Consider the following 15974-nt stretch of genomic DNA (forward strand, 5'->3'; position numbering starts at 1 on the left):
GATGCATAAAATGACCAAAAGAGGCGCAAAACAACAGAAATGAGACAAAAAAGACAACCAAACTCAACTATCAAACAAACAAAACAAAACACAAAAGCAACCACAAACTGCAAAACTGGAAAGAATCCACAGATTTTCAATTTTCCAACACTCCAGACATACCATCAAGCATGGTGGTGGCAGTATCATGCTCTGGGGCTTTTTAGAAGAGCTTCTGGACTGGTTTCAGACTGGATGTTGGACTGGTTCTGACTGGTTTAGGTTTGATTTTGGTCCTGGTCTTAGACAGTTTTAGGACTGGTTTCAGAATGTCTTGGGTGCATCTTTTTTAACCCCAAGAACACCAAACCTACCATCAAGCATGGAGGTGGCAGTATCATGCTGTGTGAAACTGGAGCTTTCCATAAAGTAAATGGAATAATGAAGAAGGAGGATCACCTCCACCTTCTTCAGTAGAACCTAAGACCATCAGCAGAAGGTTGATCTTGGACACAGATGGACGTTTCAACCAGACAATGAGCCCAACCACACATCAGACAAGGTAAAGAAATGGTTCCATCAGGCTGAAATGAAGGTTCTAAACTGGTCTCCCAAAGTCCTGACTTAGACCCATCAAGAACCTGAAGACTGATGAAGAAACAAGTCTGAGTCAGAAAGACAATACATTTAGTGGAACTGAACCAGGATTGGGATGCTAGTGGCTAGCCCAAGTTTGCTTGTTTGCAAAATGTCTCTTACTATGGCTATTTGCTAGTCTGGGGATACAAGTGTGAAACCTAAAAATGCTAGCAGCAAGCCAAGGATAGCTAGTGGCTAGCCCAGAAATGCTAATGGCTAGCAATGGAAAGCAAAGTACACACTGAAGGATGCTAGTAACATGTCACATTGCTGGTTGCTTGGATATTAGTGACTAATTTAGAAACATAAGGGACTAGCTAAATAATGCTAGTTCTTAGCCTCAGCACACTAGTGTCTAGATTAGAAAAGCTCTTTGCTAGTCTGGGAATAGAAGTGATTAGCCTAGAAATGCTGGTGAATATACAAGAACTGCTAGCTGCAAGGCTAAAGATACTAGTGACTACCTTGGAAATCCAAGTTGCTAGCCTTTGGATGCTGGTTACCTGTGGAGGAATGCTAGTGACTAGCCTTATAATACTAGAGAATAGCCTAAGAAGGCTAGTCACCATCATAGAGATGCTACAGAGTTGATTAGGAGGCTAATTGCTAGCCTCAGGATACAAGTGAACACCGTAAACACACAACTGAATAAATTGAAAGAACAGCAAAGATGAAAAATGAATTTATTGAATAGAAACAATGAAGAAAGGTACAGTTGTTCTGATGGAATCACTAGAACTCAGATGTTCAAGATGCAGAATTTCCATAGAAATCGATCATATAAAGCAGGCTATTTTCACACCACCTTGATGCTTCTAGTCATTGCTGACATCATTAAAGCTATCATTTAAAAAGAATCACCTGATGACTCAAACATCGCCTCATAGGAGACCATGTTGGAGTCACAGTAGGCATAGAGCATCTGGTCCACAGGGCTGTAGTTCAGGGCCTGGATGTTGGTGGACATCTTGTTCATGAAGATGCCGACGTCGAACCTCTCCTTCCCTGTGGTCGTGTCAAACGAGTAGAAGATCTCCTCTACGTCTTTGCTCACATAGCGTGTAGCATAGAGCACGCCGCAGGCCACGAAGGTGTTGGTCACCCCCTGCTTGAAGACTGAAGTGTGCCAGGTTTGGTTGAGCTTCGGCGGCTCGCCCTCCTCCACCTTGGACAGAACCAGATTACCAAAGTCCTGGGTGGTGGTGTAGACCACCCAGACGCCCGACTCGTCTGTGGCCAGGTCCAGGTCGGTGTACGGGTAGCACTCATCCAGGTGGCAGAAGTTCCCCTTGGAGTTATACCTGGAACAGACAACACAAGTCATGTTTCAACTGAGCAAAGGAAACATTTGAAAACATGATGTGAAGCTGGTGGTGGCGACACCATGATGTGAAGCACGGTGGTGGCGGCATCATGATGTGAAGCACGGTGGTGGCGGCATCATGATGTGAAGCACGGTGGTGGCGGCATCATGATGTCAAGCATGGTGGTGGCGACATCATGGTGTGAAGCACGGTGGTGGCAGCATCATGATGTGAAGCTGGTGGTGGCAGCATCATGATGTGAAGCATGGTGGTGGCAGCATCATGATGTGAAGCATGGTGGTGGCGACATCATGATGTGAAGCACGGTGGTGGCAGCATCATGATGTGGGGACTCTCTGGGAGGTTGGTAATGGTAGGGCTAGTCTCGCTTTGAGTTGAGGCGGACTCACCTGGTGCCTTGAGGAAGATCTACGTTGGTCACGGTTTTGGAGGTGAGGTTAAATCGACAAACTGCATGTTGGTTGTAACAGTTGTAGTACAAAGATCCTCCATACAGAACCACATTTGGACCCTGGATGGTGTTGGTGGTCGGGTTGGAGGAGGAAATCAGGACGTTACCTGCAAGAAGAAGAAAGTAAGAGCACTTTTATTTAAGTTTGGTCCATCAGAAGAACCCAGCAGATCTTTAGTCCATCGGGAGAACCCAGCAGATCTTTGGTCCAGCAGGAGAACCCAGCAGATCTTTACCTGGAACACTCTGGCCCACGATGAGCGAGCTCAGACTGTGGTACTGGCGGACGTAGTTGGAGTATCTGTTGCTGGATGTCATCAGAACCAGCCAGTGCCAGCTCTCCTTCCCAGGTTCTGGTTTTGGATCTCGACCCCAGGCTCCGTACTTGTAGGAACCTGGATACTCTCCAGCCGTGTAGACCCTCGGCTCGGAGATGTTCAGAAACTCACCGTAAGGACAAGAACCTGAGGACACGATGTGGAGTTAAACTCAGAGGTCCAACATCAGTGGTCCCAGAGCTTCTAGAGCTTCTGAGGTGGTTCTGGACTCACCATTTGGAGGCTCAGTGGGTGGAGGTCCTGCATGGAGTCCATTCCTGCACTTGTCCAGGTCTCTCCTCAGGCGCTGGTTGGCTTCTTGTCGCTTCACCACCTGCTGGGTGTCGAAAGTCTCCAGCTGCTCCATCTCTGCTCGGACCTGCTCCATCTGAAGGAAAGGGTGGAGAAGCTCTGCTCATTCTGGACCTCAAAGATCAATCCTGCATTAATTTCATCTGATAAAATCATTCTGAAAAAGATTCCAGAATTCAAACATCTTTTGGTGCAAAGTTCTCCTGAAAATCTTTTCATCTTTTCAGTCATTTATTATCCCAGTTCCTTCACAGAAGATGTTCTAACATCAAGTTCTAAAACTTTCCAGCCTAAAAGACCCAAAACAGCAAGAAAAGACTGTAGTTACCCTGTGTGTAGAGGTGTGTGTAGGGGTGTGTTACCCTGTGTGTAAGGGTGTGTGTAGGGGTGTGTTACCCTGTGTGTAGGGGTGTGTTACCCTGTGTGTAGGGGTGTGTTACCCTGTGTGTAGGGGTGTGTGTAGGGGTGTGTTACCCTGTGTGTAGTGGTGTGTGTAGGGGTGTGTTACCCTGTGTGTAAGGGTGTGTGTAGGGGTGTGTTACCCTGTGTGTAGGAGTGTGTGTAGGGGTGTGTTACCCTGTGTGTAGTGGTGTGTGTAGGGGTGTGTTACCCTGTGTGTAGGGGTGTGTGTAGGGGTGTGTGTAGGGGGGTGGTACCCTGTGTGTAGGGGGTGTGTTACCCTATGTGTAGGGGTGTGTTACCCTGTGTGTAGGAGTGTGTTACCCTGTGTGTAGGAGTGTGTTACCCTGTGTGTAGGGGGGTGTTACCCTATGTGTAGGGGGGTGTTACCCTGTGTGTAGGAGTGTGTTACCCTGTGTGTAGGGGTGTGTGTAGAGGTGTGTTACCCTGTGTGTAGGGGTGTGTGTAGAGGTGTGTTACCCTGTGTGTAGTGGCAGCAGTCTGCTTGTGTTGCTCCTCAGTGGTTGTGTTGAGTTTGTCCAGCAGCAGTCTGATCTCCGTCATCTCGTTGTGGATGACGTTCAGGCTGAGGACTCCGTACAGATCTCCATCATCCTCCTTCTCCAGGACGGACACGTCTTCTTGGAGCTGAACCAGACGGCGGTCCAGACCCAGCATGAGACCCTGGAGCTCAGTGGTCTGCAGAAGGAAGCAGGTTTATGGATTGGTTCTGAGGTTAGTTTGGTTCTGGAAGCTGAGGAACGTTACCTTCCAGGGAGAAACTCTGCTGTTGCAGTCGGACGCTTCGTTCTCGGCGGTTCTCAGCTTGTCGTGAGGAAACATCTGCTCTGAGTTCCTGAACTCACAGACACACTGACCAGGTGAGTCCGTCTGAAGCCAGGAACATCCAGGTAAGAACACACTCATGGAGGAACTTCAAATGAAGATATCTTCCAGGTTCTTACCTGCAGACTGAAGGTGGTCAGAGTCCAAAGAAAAACCAGCAACAAAGGCAGCTTCATGGTGGATCAGAGAATGAAGATCAACGTCCAGCTTCAGCAGCTTCTTCATCTGGACCCTCCTCCCACCAGCTGCATGAGTCAAGGTTCACTTCCTCTTTGTGGTTTTAGTTGCAACACGATGTTGTACCTGATGAGGAACTGAGCAGCAGAATCTGACAGACTGGAGGTACTTCAGGAATAATGTCACACAAAATCACCACAAACAGGACCAAAACCAACACAAAGATACCAAAATTACCACAAAACAGGTAAAATTGTGACAAAAACTCAAATTTGGGACAAAACATGCAAAATAACCACAAAAACTGCCAAAATCACCATAAGAAGACACAAAATCACCACAGAACTGACTGAAATCACCAGAAAAATGACCAAAGTTATCACAAAACAGGTGAAATTGCAACAAAAACTCAAATTCAGCACAAAAGTATTAACCAGATAGGACTAAAGTTCCTTCCTGACCTCCTCAGAAGATCTGGTTCTTCATCTCCAGTAACTTCATCAATGATCAGAGTTCTACCTTCATATTGGGAATATTTACAGAGTTCCAGGTCTTTGAAGTCCATAGAGGTGAACGTCCCCTGGAGAAAGCTCTAGAGTAGACCTACCGACAACTGTCTAGTTGTCGGTAGGTCTACTCTAGATCTTTCTCCAGTTGTCGGTAGGTCTACTCTAGAACTTTCTCCAGTTGTCGGTAGGTCTACTCTTGAACTTTCTCCAGGGGACGTTCTCCTTTCCTGCTTCCAGGCTTTAAGTTTAGTCTCACTTAGAACATTCCAGGTCCTTGAAGTCCATCGAGGTAGGTCCAGATTTATCACTTTTTCATGGACTTTTCCAGAACTTCATCAGTCCAGCAGATAGAACCATGACATTTAGAAGGAGAAACCTCTGAGTTCTGGTAAAAACTAACCCGAGATCAGTTTTACATCCATCCAGGTGTCTCAGTCTGAAGATGATCCAGATTTCACCAATTCTGGACAATTTTTGAGTCATTTTGGACAAATTTCAGGTCCTTTAGAACATTTTTTGGAATAATTTGGGGAAATCCTGAGTCATTTTGGAAGATTTTTGTCATTTTTTGGACAAATTTTAATAATTTTGGGACAATTTAGTGTAATTTTGGACATCTTTTGTCATTTTGAGCAGTTTTTGAGACATTTTGACAAATATTAAAACATTTGGCACAATTTGTGTGTAATTTTAGCCAACTTTCATGTGATTTGGCCAATTTTTAATAAAAAACAGATCTGAGTTGTGGTAAAAACTGACCCCAGATCAGTTTTACATCCATCCAGGTGTCTCAGTCTGAACACTGAATCTGGTTTCTGATCAGAACTTTTTTTTTTTTTTAATTATTAGAATCATTTTTGCAGTTATTAATATTTCTGAACAAAAGTTTAATAATTTTGGACAACTGTCAAGAGAGTCATTCTGGAATTTCTGAATGTTTGAACATTTTTGTCATTTTAAACACTTTATGAGTAATTTTGAACTAGTTTTTGTCATTTTTTGTCATTCAGTTGACTCAAATCCTCTAAATCCATCCCGTCCTCCATCTCCTCAGGCGTTCCCCAGGGCTTTGTCCTGGAGCTTCCTCTTCATTAGTTACCTCCTCGGCAATACCTGCCACAGATTTAACATTCATGTCCACCGCTATGCTGATGACACCCAGCTCTACCTCCCCAGTAAATCCTCCTCCACTCTCCCTCCACCCCGTCACTGATTCCATTACTGAAATAAAAAACTGGTTCACCCTAAACTTCCTTAAATTAAACAGCAACAACTGAGGTTCTCCTCATTGGCACCAAGTCCACTCTATCCAAAACCAACAGCTTTTCTATCAACATTGATAACACGTTTCTCCCTCCCCCCAGTTTAAGAGTCTGGGTGCCTGTCCAAAAATTATCTAAAATCACTTGAAAATAATCTTAAAAACTTAAAATTGGCCAAAAATGATCTAAAATGACTCAGAAATGTTCTAAAAATTCTCTGAAATTGTCCAAAAATTGTCCAAAATGGTCTAAAAATGGGGTAAAATGGTGTAAAATTACTCGAAAATGATCTAAGAAGATTCAAAAATGATTTAGAAAGACTCAAAATCATCCAAAAGTGATAGAAAATGACTCAAAAATTATCTTACAACATTCAGAAACTGTCCAAAAATTATCTAAAATGATTCAAACTGGGCTGCACAGTGGCGTAGTAGTTAGCACTTTCCCCTCACAGCTAGAAGATCCCCGGTTCACGTCCCGGACTTCCTGGGATCTTTCTGCATGGAGTTTGCATGTTCTCCCCATGCATATGTGGGTTTTCTCCGGGTTCTCCAGCTTCCTCCCACAGTCCAGAAACATGCTGAGGTTAATTGGTGATTCTAAATTGCCTGTAGGTGTGAATGTGAGTGTGATTGTTTGTCTCTATGTGTAGCCCTGCGACAGACTGTTACCTGTCCAGGTGTCCCCTGCCTTCACCCCCAGTCAGCTGGGATAGACTCCAGCCCCCTCGCAACTCTAATGAGGATTTTAGCGGTGTTTAGAGAATGGATGGATGGATAGATTCAAAACTGTCCAAAGTGGTCTAAAATGATTGAAAAAGACTTTAAACTGTCCAAAATGATCTAAAATGACATGAACATTTTCTAAAACACTCCAAAATGGTCTTATAAATGATGTAAAATGATTCAAAAATGATCTAACAAGACTTGAACATGATCTAAAATGATCTAAAATGACTAAAAATGATCGAAAATGACTCAAAAATTATCTAAAATGGTCCAAGAAGATTCAGAAAGTGTCCAAAATGGTCTAAAATGTCATCCTGGACAGAACTCTATCTGTTCGATCTCACATCAGTAACACCACCCGGTCTGCCTACCTCCACCTACCAAGCACCAACCGTCCATATATGGAAATGTTTGTTGTACGGTGTCCCTTAGAGCCAAGAAAGACGCCTTCAAATAAAATGTATTATTATGTAATATTAGTATTATGGGATGTATCCTAGTGGTCATCAGTATTATGGGATGTATCCTAGTGTGATCATCAGTATTATGGGATGTATCCTAGGGTGATCTTCAGTATTATGGGATGTATCCTAGTGGTCATCAGTATTATGGGATGTATCCTAGTGATCATCAGTATTATGGGATGTATCCTAGTGTGATCATCAGTATTATGGGATGTATCCTAGTGTGAACTTCAGTATTATGGGATGTATCCTAGTGGTCATCAGTATTATGGGATGTATCCTAGTGATCATCAGTATTATGGGATGTATCCTAGTGTGAACAGTTTAGAGTCCTAGAAACAATCATTGGTTCCTGGATGTGTTTGTGGTTTCTGAGGATTCACCAGAGAAAACTTTAACATCTCATTCTGGGTGAACTTTAATGTTGGTAGGTGGTTGGTCAGAGCTATTAGAACAAAATAAAAACTCATTTTGGACGTTTTTTCTTCAATTTTGGACTGATTTTTGTCTGGTTTTAGACGAACGTTGAGTCCATTTGGACACAGTTTGACTAGTTTTGGACACATTTGGGTAATTTGAGTTAATTATTGTCATTTTAAACAAGGTTTTAAGTAATTTTGGAGAGTTTTTGACTTATTGAACAATTTTTAAGTAACACTGGATGACTTAAAGGGCATTTTGAACAATATTTAGTCATTTTAGACAAATTTCAAGACTTTTTGTAAAATTTGAGTGATTTTGGAAAACTTTTATCTCATTTGAAACAACTATTTAAATCATTAAAAAACAATTTTAGAGTAGTTCTATCTAAAGCTGGGGAAAACTTTAAAAAGGTCATTCTGGGTAAACTTTAATGTTGGTAGCTGGTTGGTCACAGCAAGTTCTAATGAAATAAAAACTCATTTTAGACGGATTTTCATGTGATTTTGAAGAAATAATGACTCCACTTGGACAAAGTTTGACTAGTTTTTGACACATTTGGGTAATTAGTGGTCATAATTGTGTCATTTTGAAGAAGTTTTTCAGTAATTTTGGAGTTTTTGAGTTATTAAACGGTTTTCATGTAATTTTAGATGATTTAAAGGAAATTTTGAACAATACTGAGTAATTTTAGACATGTTTCAAGCCTTTATTTTTTAAAAAAGAGTAATTTTTAAAATTTTTTTATTTTTATGATTTTGAATGACTTTTATGTCATTTGGAATCAGTTTTTAAGTCATTTTTAAAAAAACTTTAGATTATTTCTGTCTAAACATGGAGAGAAGTTTAAAAAGGTCATTGTGGATGAATTTTAATGTTCGTAGGAGGTTGGTCACAACTATTAGAGATGATGGAGGAAGAAACCAGGATCATCTGGAGACACCATTCACTCTGTGGTGAATAGTTCTCTCATAGATTCATATTTTCTATATCCTCTGATCTTGATGCTCACAGTTGGTTCTGGAGAAACAGAAACCAGGTTTAGTCTTCGGTCTGGTTCTGGTTCTTCTCCTGTGTTTGGATCTCTCTGGTTCTTATTTTCTTAGAGTTGATGTGAAGTTCAGACTGACCCTGGATCTGTTTCATAATCTAACAGACTCTTGTGCAGCTCCAGATGTCGTAACAATATTCAGGAACAGAAAATGATGAGTCGTGAAATATTAGGAAATGTCCACTGGAGAAACCTCAGCCTGAGAGGTGTTCAGTTTACAGATATGTTGGTAAAATATCAGGAAAAACTTCAAATAAACTTCAGTCGACAACATTTAAATGTGTCTTGGATTCCTCAGAAACAATAAAAATGACTTCAAATTAGAACCAGATAACTCAAAAAGTTGTTTATGACCACAGAACTGTCCAAAATGACAGAAAGAAAAATTCTAGATGACTGAAGATTTGTACTAAATAAGCACACAATGGCTCCAAAAATATCAATAATGATTCACACGATGTCTAAAAGCTGCCAGACTGCTTCTTTAGAAAGACGTCTGGTGTGAAAGTGGTCTAAAAAGACTCAGAAATGATCTAAAAATTATCTAAAGTGATCTGAAATGACTTAAAACTGTCAGAAAATGATCTGAAATGACTCAAAAATTATCTAAAAACACTCCAAAACTTTCCAAAAATGGTCTAAAAATGTTGCAAAATGGTCTAAAATAACTCAAAAATTATCTCAGAAGATTTAAAAGTGATCTAAAAACACTAAAAATTGCGCAAAAGTGGTAGAAAATGACTCAAAAATGATCTTACAACACTCAGAAACTGTCTAAAAATGATTCAAAATGATCTAAAAAGACTTAAAACTGTCTAAAAAGTTCTAAAATGACTTGGAAATTATCTATAAAGACTCAAAATTGTTCCAAAATGGTCTAAAACTACTCAGAAATGATCTAAAACACTCCAAACTGTCCAAAATTGGTCTTAAAATGATCTAAAAACACTCAAAAACTGTCCAAAATTATCTAAAATGACTTAAAAAGACTTCTGGTGTCTTTCAGGAGATTTTTCCCTAACATTGAATGTGTTTCTATTCACCAGTTTGTGCATTTATGGCAGTAAAAGTACCACAGAACTGTAAAAATACTCCATGACAGAGTTAGTGAAATCCAGCTCAGTGGTTTTTCTGTACTTTTACTGTTTTCTTTGTTGTGGAACAAACTGAAGAACTCTTTAAGGAGCAGCTGATTAAAGCTTTACTCAGCAGAAGCTTCCAGAACATCTGGTTCTTTAACCCACAGCTGCTTCTGTCCAGCAGCAGCTCAGGATGTTGCAAAAGAAATGAAGCTGGGAGCTCCTACAGTGACCACACCTGTTGCGAAACTCTCTGTTCTCAGAGTTTCACATCCACGAGACGCTTCCAGAGGTTTGTTGAGTTGCAGTCGGAGGTGTTTGTTGGAGAAAGAGGTCCAGGTTTCAGTGCAGACCTGGTTCTGCTGCAGGAAGATGCTGTTTCTGTTTCTGCTGCTGAGCTTAACGGTGAGAATCAGACGTTCATCAGCCTTGTCTATCCTCTGCTGCTTCTCCTTCTGGGTTAAACTTCGGTTGTGTTTCTGCAGGACGGTGCTGAGGCTCAGCGGGTGTTTGGGCTGAAGAAAGATGACTCGTGTATCTGTGAAGTGAACTCCACTGTCTGGATGTTTCCTGCTCTGAAGTATGAATCCGTCCTGCAGCAGATTCACACCTGTGAAGCTTCTCTGAGCAACCTGCAGCAACAGGTAACATCAACTCAGAAAGAAAGACTCAGAAACTATCCAATAGTGGTCTACTCAAAACTGTCTAACAGTTGAAAATGACTAAAAAACGATCTAAAAACACCCAAAAAAGACTCAAAAACTACCTAAAAAGACTCCCAGCTGTCCAATAGTGCTCTAAAATGATGAAAAGTGTTTCTAAAAACACAGAAATTGTCCAAAATGATGTCAGTCGATGTAGACCAGCTGTAGCTCCTGGTTGTTCCAGCAGGTGGAGCCTCTTCCTGTTTAATCCTGTAGAGACCAGAGGAGGTTAAAGCAGAGAGCATTGTGGGAGTTTAGCAGCAGCGGGCACCAACTGACTTCCTGTTATATTCTTGTGTTGCTGCTTTCTTGACGATGTTGTCGGTGTGTCCTGCAGGTGGCGCTGTCCCGGCAGCGGCTCCCTCAGATGGAGGCTCAGGTTGTGGAGGTGTGGAAGCGGCTGCAGCCCCACCAGTACCTGCAGCACCAGGGCCTGTACACAGAGCTGACCCTCAGACAGCTGGACCACGAGCTGCAGCAGCTGGAGACACACATCAGGGAGCTACACAAGCAGCTGAACAACACAGACACACACACGCTGTACACACAGGTACTACACAACAACATAAATTGACACAAACAGACAAAATATGATGTCAGTAAATGTGTGTGTGTGTGTGTGTGTGTGTGTGTGTGTGTGTGTGTGTGTGTGTGTGTGTGTGTGTGTGTGTGTGTCTGTTAGGTGGATAAACTGCGTTCTGATGTCATCAGGATGCAAACATCAGACTCAGTGAACATGAAGACTGTCAGAGAGAAACTCCGTCTCCTGAAGAACAATGTGGAGTCCTGCAAGTCCATCCCTGCAGACTACAGAGGTACCATGGTCATGTGACTCACTAGCTGCTCCCCCTGCTGGTCATGTGACTCATTAGCTGCTCCCCCTGCTGGTCATGTGACCCACTAGCTGCTCCCCCTGCTGGTCATGTGACTCACTAGCTGCTCCCCCTGCTGGTCATGTGACTCATTAGCTGCTCCCCCTGCTGGTCATGTGACTCATTAGCTGCTCCCCCTGCTGGTCATGTGACTCACTAGCTGCTCCCCCTGCTGGTCATGTGACTCATTAGCTGCTCCCCCTGCTGGTCATGTGACCCACTAGCTGCTCCCCCTGCTGGTCATGTGACTCACTAGCTGCTCCCCCTGCTGGTCATGTGACTCACTAGCTGCTCCCCCTGCTGGTCATGTGACTCACTAGCTGCTCCCACTGCTGGTCATGTGACCCACTAGCTGCTCCCCCTGCTGGTCATGTGACCCACTAGCTGCTCCCCCTGCTGGTCATGTGACTCACTAGCTGCTCCCCTTGCTGGTCATGTGACCCACTAGCTGCTCCCCCTGCTGGTCATGTGACCCACTAGCTGCTCCCCCTGCTGGTCATGTGACCCACTAGCTGCTCCCCCTGCTGGTCATGTGACTCACTAGCTCCTCCCTGTGTTCCAGGTGTGGACAGGTACTGCCTCAAAGGGCTGATCCGGAGCATCAGTGATCCGGTCACCACTAAAGTGGTTCCCCAGGGTAAGAGCTACATCTCTGGTTCTTGGGGCAAACAGGCCCAGATGAGCAGCGAGGTCCAGAAGAACCTCTACTGGGTTCAGCCTCTGCTCAGCAGCCACATCTGGACCAACATGCTGCGGGTTTACCAGACCTACCAGGACTTCATGTCCTCTTCTAACCACCGGGACTTCACCGTGGCCTCCTCCTACAGCGACCCCAGCGCCGTGGAGGGTCCGGGCGGCGTCCTGTACGGCGAGGCGCTGTACTACCACTGCTACCGCTCTGCCGAAGTCTGCCGCTACGACCTGAACACCCGGCGGGTCCATCGGGTGGCGCTGCCGGGCGCCGGCTTCAACAACAAGTTCCCCTACTGCTATTACGACTGCCGGTCCAACAGCGACGTGGACGTGGAGGCGGACGAGACGGGCCTGTGGGCGCTGTACGCCACCGTGGGTAACCACGGCAACCTGGCAGCCAGCCGGCTGGTCTGGGACGCCGAGGCTGAGAGTCTGAACGTGACGCAGACGTGGAGGACGAGGCTGTTCAAGAAGGCGGCCAGCAACGCCTTCATGGCGTGCGGCGTGCTGTACGCCACCCGCTACGTGGACGAGCACCGCGAGGAGGTGTTCTACGCCTTCGACACGGCCACGGGCAGAGAGGACAACTCGCTGGCGCTGCCGCTGGAGAAGATCGCCAAAGGAGTGTCCAGTGTGAGCTACAACCCCACCAACAGGCAGATCTACATGTACAACGATGGATACCTGCTAGCCTACCAGGCCCACTACTGATGATGTCACAGCTCCGCTCTGATGTCACAGCACTGCTCTGATGTCACAGCACCATTCTGATGTCACAGCTCCGTGATGTCAGAGCGCTGCCAGCAGGAAGCAGATTAAACATAAGTAGATAATGAATGTTGGCTGTAATCAGATATAATTTTATATTTCAGGTTCTAAAGGTTTTTAACTGTGAACCAGCTGCTGATCTGTCAAAACCACAGTCGTTTTTAAATGAATAAATGAATCATTTAGTTTTTGTAGATTAAACTTCCCTCTGATGATAACAAAAATATTAAAACTATGAATGTTTGAACGCAGCAAAGATGAAAAATGATCCAGAACCTGAATAAAACTCAACCAGGAACAGCTTCATCTGTGTTTACTTCATTTTGTGTTCTATTTTGTTGTATCGTGTTATTTTGTGTCTCTGCTGTAAAAAAAAAAAAAAAAAACACTGACTGACGTTAGATGTAAATACTCCAGATTACCCAGAGTGCTTTGCGGCTCTGAACAGGAGTCCCACAGCCTCCAGGCGGTGCTGTTCTCCCATGATGCCGTGCAGCAGGACAGATGTTTGCCTTCAGAGAGATCAGAGACACTTAGAGCTGCAGCTGGTCCTGCTTCTGGTCCTGGTCTTGGTCCTGGTTCTGGTTCTGGTCCTGGTCCTGGTTCTGGTCCTGCTCCTGCTCCTGCTCCTGCTCCTGGTTCTGGTCCTGGTTCTGGTCCTGGTTCTGGTTCTGGTCCTGGTCCTGGTTTTGGTCCTGGTCCTGGTTCTGGTCCTGCTCCTGCTCCTGCTCCTGCTCCTGGTTCTGGTCCTGGTCCTGGTCCTGGTTCTGGTCCTGGTTCTGACCACATAAAGACCTAAAAATGTCACAAAAAGATGCAAAATGATGACACAGGGACATAAAATCACCACAAAAAGAGATGAATCACCACATACACAAAATCACAACAAAAACACTCTAAATCCCCATAAAAATGGGCAAAATCATGACAAAAAGTCCCCAAATGGCCATGAAAAGATGTAAAATCAGAACAGAAAGAGATAAATCACTGAATAATAATTTAAAAGCACAAGAAAAAGGCACACAATCATCACAAAGAGAGGCTAAATCACCACAAAAACTCTAGGAATCATTTGGACGTGAAGGACGTCTTGTCTTTGCTTCAGGTCTCTGATCTCTGTTCATTCAGTTAGAAAGTCTTTTATTGATTTATAGATTTATTGATTGATTTATTTCTAAGGAACGAGAACAAACTCTCATGTTGTTTCAGTTTAATGTAAACTTCCCTGCTGAGAGAACAGTAAAGTTTATCTGATGCTGATGCACCACCCGTCCATCCTGTGGAAATGACACATATCAAACACACCTGACCAGCAAGTGGACGTCTGGTCCAGGATCTGGTCTTGGTTCTGGTCCAGGATCTGGTCCTGGTTCTGGTCCAAGTTCTGCTGTTTCCTGAGACAACAAAGAACTGAAGACTGACTGAGAGGATGTTCACAAGCTCAACACTCACAGGTGAGTCCAGGTGAGTCCAGGTGAGTCCAGGAGAGTCCAGGTAGGTCTAACCTGAAGTCCACTTGGACTCTTTAAGCTGAACTGAAGCTCAACAGGAGACGTTAAACTCAGAAACCTGACCAGTCCTGGTTTACTGGATTAAAGTTCCTCCATCTCTGAAGGTCTGTGTGACAGTTTAAACCTCAGTGCTAACATTAGCCACATTATCCTACAGCATGCTAACTCTACAGATCCTCCTATAGTTGAAGCCAATGCTAACCTTAGCCACATTAGCCTACAGCATGCTAACTCTATAGATCCTCCTATAGTTGAAGCCAATGCTAACCTTAGCCACATTAGCCTACAGCATGCTAACTCTATGGATCTTCCTCTAGTTGTGGCTAATACTAATATTAGCCGCATTAGCCTACAGCATGCTAACTCTAAGGATCCTCCTATAGTTGTAGTTGATGCTAACATTAGCCACATTAGCCTACAGCATGCTAACTCTAAGGATCTTCCTATAGTTGTGGCTAATACTAATATTAACCACATTAGCCTGCAGCATGTTAACTCTAAGGATCCTCCTATAGTTGTAGTTAATGCTAACATTAGCCACATTAGCCTACAGCATGCTAACTCTAAGGATTCTCCTATAGTTGTAGTTAATGCTAACATTAGCTAACCAGTTATGGGAGACTAACTAGTTGTTGGGGCTAACTAATTATCAGAGCCTAACTAGGTGTGGGAAGCTAACGTGTGGTGATGTACATCATGTGACTTCCTGGAAATGCTGTGCGGAGCTTCCACAGTGGGTCAGCAGGTCGAGCTGCTGCCTCCATCATGCTCCAGAACATACATGATGCAGCTTTAATGCCTCCATCAGAGCTTCTATAATCTGAACATACGGTCTTCATCAGCCATGATTAAAGGAAATATTCTATTAGCAGAATCCTGGTTCTTTAAACAGCTCAGTGTGGGAACATGAGGCTGTTGTCATGTAGGAATGAATCACATGCAGCTGGACAGCAGATCTAAATGACATTAAAGTATTAAATATGTTATAGCAGCTACATGGATTAATGTGACAGTAAAGCAGAAAGCTTAGCGTGTTTTTAAACTCAATGACTGTACGTACAGAATTCACGCTTATTATTAGCAGCATAACTAGCCTATAAAAGCTAGTCCCTATGATAGAAATGCTAGTCATCAATACTTGTGACTAGCCTAGGATAGCTAATTATTAGTATAGAAAGCTAGTTGCTAGCCTAGAAATGCTAATGGCTAAATTAGGCATGCTAATAACTAGCCTATTAAAGCTAGTCCCTATTCTAGAATGCTAGTGACTAGCCTAGGAATGTTAGTGTCTAGCCTAGAAGTGATTGTTTCTAGGCTAGGAATGCTTATAATTAGCTTCAAAATGCTAGTGTCTAGCATAGCAATACTTGTTGCTAGCCTCAGGATGCGAGTGACTGGCCTAGGAAAGCTAGTCTCTCGTCTTGAGCACTTGTGGCTAGCTTAGGATCACTAATGATTAGCCTAGAAA

General features: G+C 43.7%; 2 protein-coding genes across 3 annotated transcripts; one reads left to right on the plus strand and one right to left on the minus strand.

The window, feature by feature from the left end:
- Positions 1-1284: 1284 nt before the first annotated feature.
- On the minus strand, positions 1285-4513 carry LOC111585757 (olfactomedin-4-like). Its single transcript, XM_023295353.3, has 7 exons — positions 4388-4513; positions 4191-4313; positions 3903-4121; positions 2946-3099; positions 2631-2858; positions 2333-2501; positions 1285-1919 (listed from the first exon to the last, which is right to left on the minus strand). The coding sequence occupies exons 1-7, from the start codon at positions 4442-4444 to the stop codon at positions 1466-1468; spliced, it is 1404 nt and encodes a 467-aa protein (XP_023151121.1). The 5' UTR covers positions 4445-4513; the 3' UTR covers positions 1285-1465.
- On the plus strand, positions 4381-13301 carry LOC111585759 (olfactomedin-like). 2 transcript variants are annotated; one of them, XM_055009389.1, is made up of 6 exons: positions 4381-4527; positions 10222-10363; positions 10444-10602; positions 11000-11212; positions 11345-11477; positions 12097-13301. In XM_055009389.1, exons 2-6 carry the CDS (start codon positions 10331-10333, stop codon positions 12936-12938), a joined length of 1380 nt encoding a protein of 459 aa, XP_054865364.1. In that variant the 5' UTR covers positions 4381-4527; positions 10222-10330; the 3' UTR covers positions 12939-13301. The 2 variants fall into 2 exon arrangements, with proteins under 2 accessions (XP_054865364.1, XP_023151123.2); XM_023295355.3 differs by lacking the exon at positions 4381-4527 and having other exon boundaries at positions 10151-10363.
- Positions 13302-15974: the final 2673 nt, after the last annotated feature.

The sequence above is a fragment of the Amphiprion ocellaris genome, chromosome 3, assembly GCF_022539595.1.
Source record: "Amphiprion ocellaris isolate individual 3 ecotype Okinawa chromosome 3, ASM2253959v1, whole genome shotgun sequence".
Lineage (NCBI taxonomy): Eukaryota > Metazoa > Chordata > Actinopteri > Pomacentridae > Amphiprion > Amphiprion ocellaris.

Coding starts and splice junctions, on each gene's coding strand:
- LOC111585757 (XM_023295353.3), bottom strand. CDS start 4,444: ATGAAGCTGCCTTTGTTGCTGGTTTTTCTTTGGACTCTGACCACCTTC. Junction 4,314..4,387: donor TGACCACCTTCAGTCTGCAG/GTAAGAACCTGG, acceptor TCCTGGCTTCAG/ACGGACTCACCTGGTCAGTG. Junction 4,122..4,190: donor GCAGAGTTTCTCCCTGGAAG/GTAACGTTCCTC, acceptor TTCCTTCTGCAG/ACCACTGAGCTCCAGGGTCT.
- LOC111585759 (XM_023295355.3), top strand. CDS start 10,166: ATGAAGCTGGGAGCTCCTACAGTGACCACACCTGTTGCGAAACTCTCT. Junction 10,603..10,999: donor TGAGCAACCTGCAGCAACAG/GTAACATCAACT, acceptor TGTGTCCTGCAG/GTGGCGCTGTCCCGGCAGCG. Junction 11,213..11,344: donor CACACACGCTGTACACACAG/GTACTACACAAC, acceptor TGTGTCTGTTAG/GTGGATAAACTGCGTTCTGA.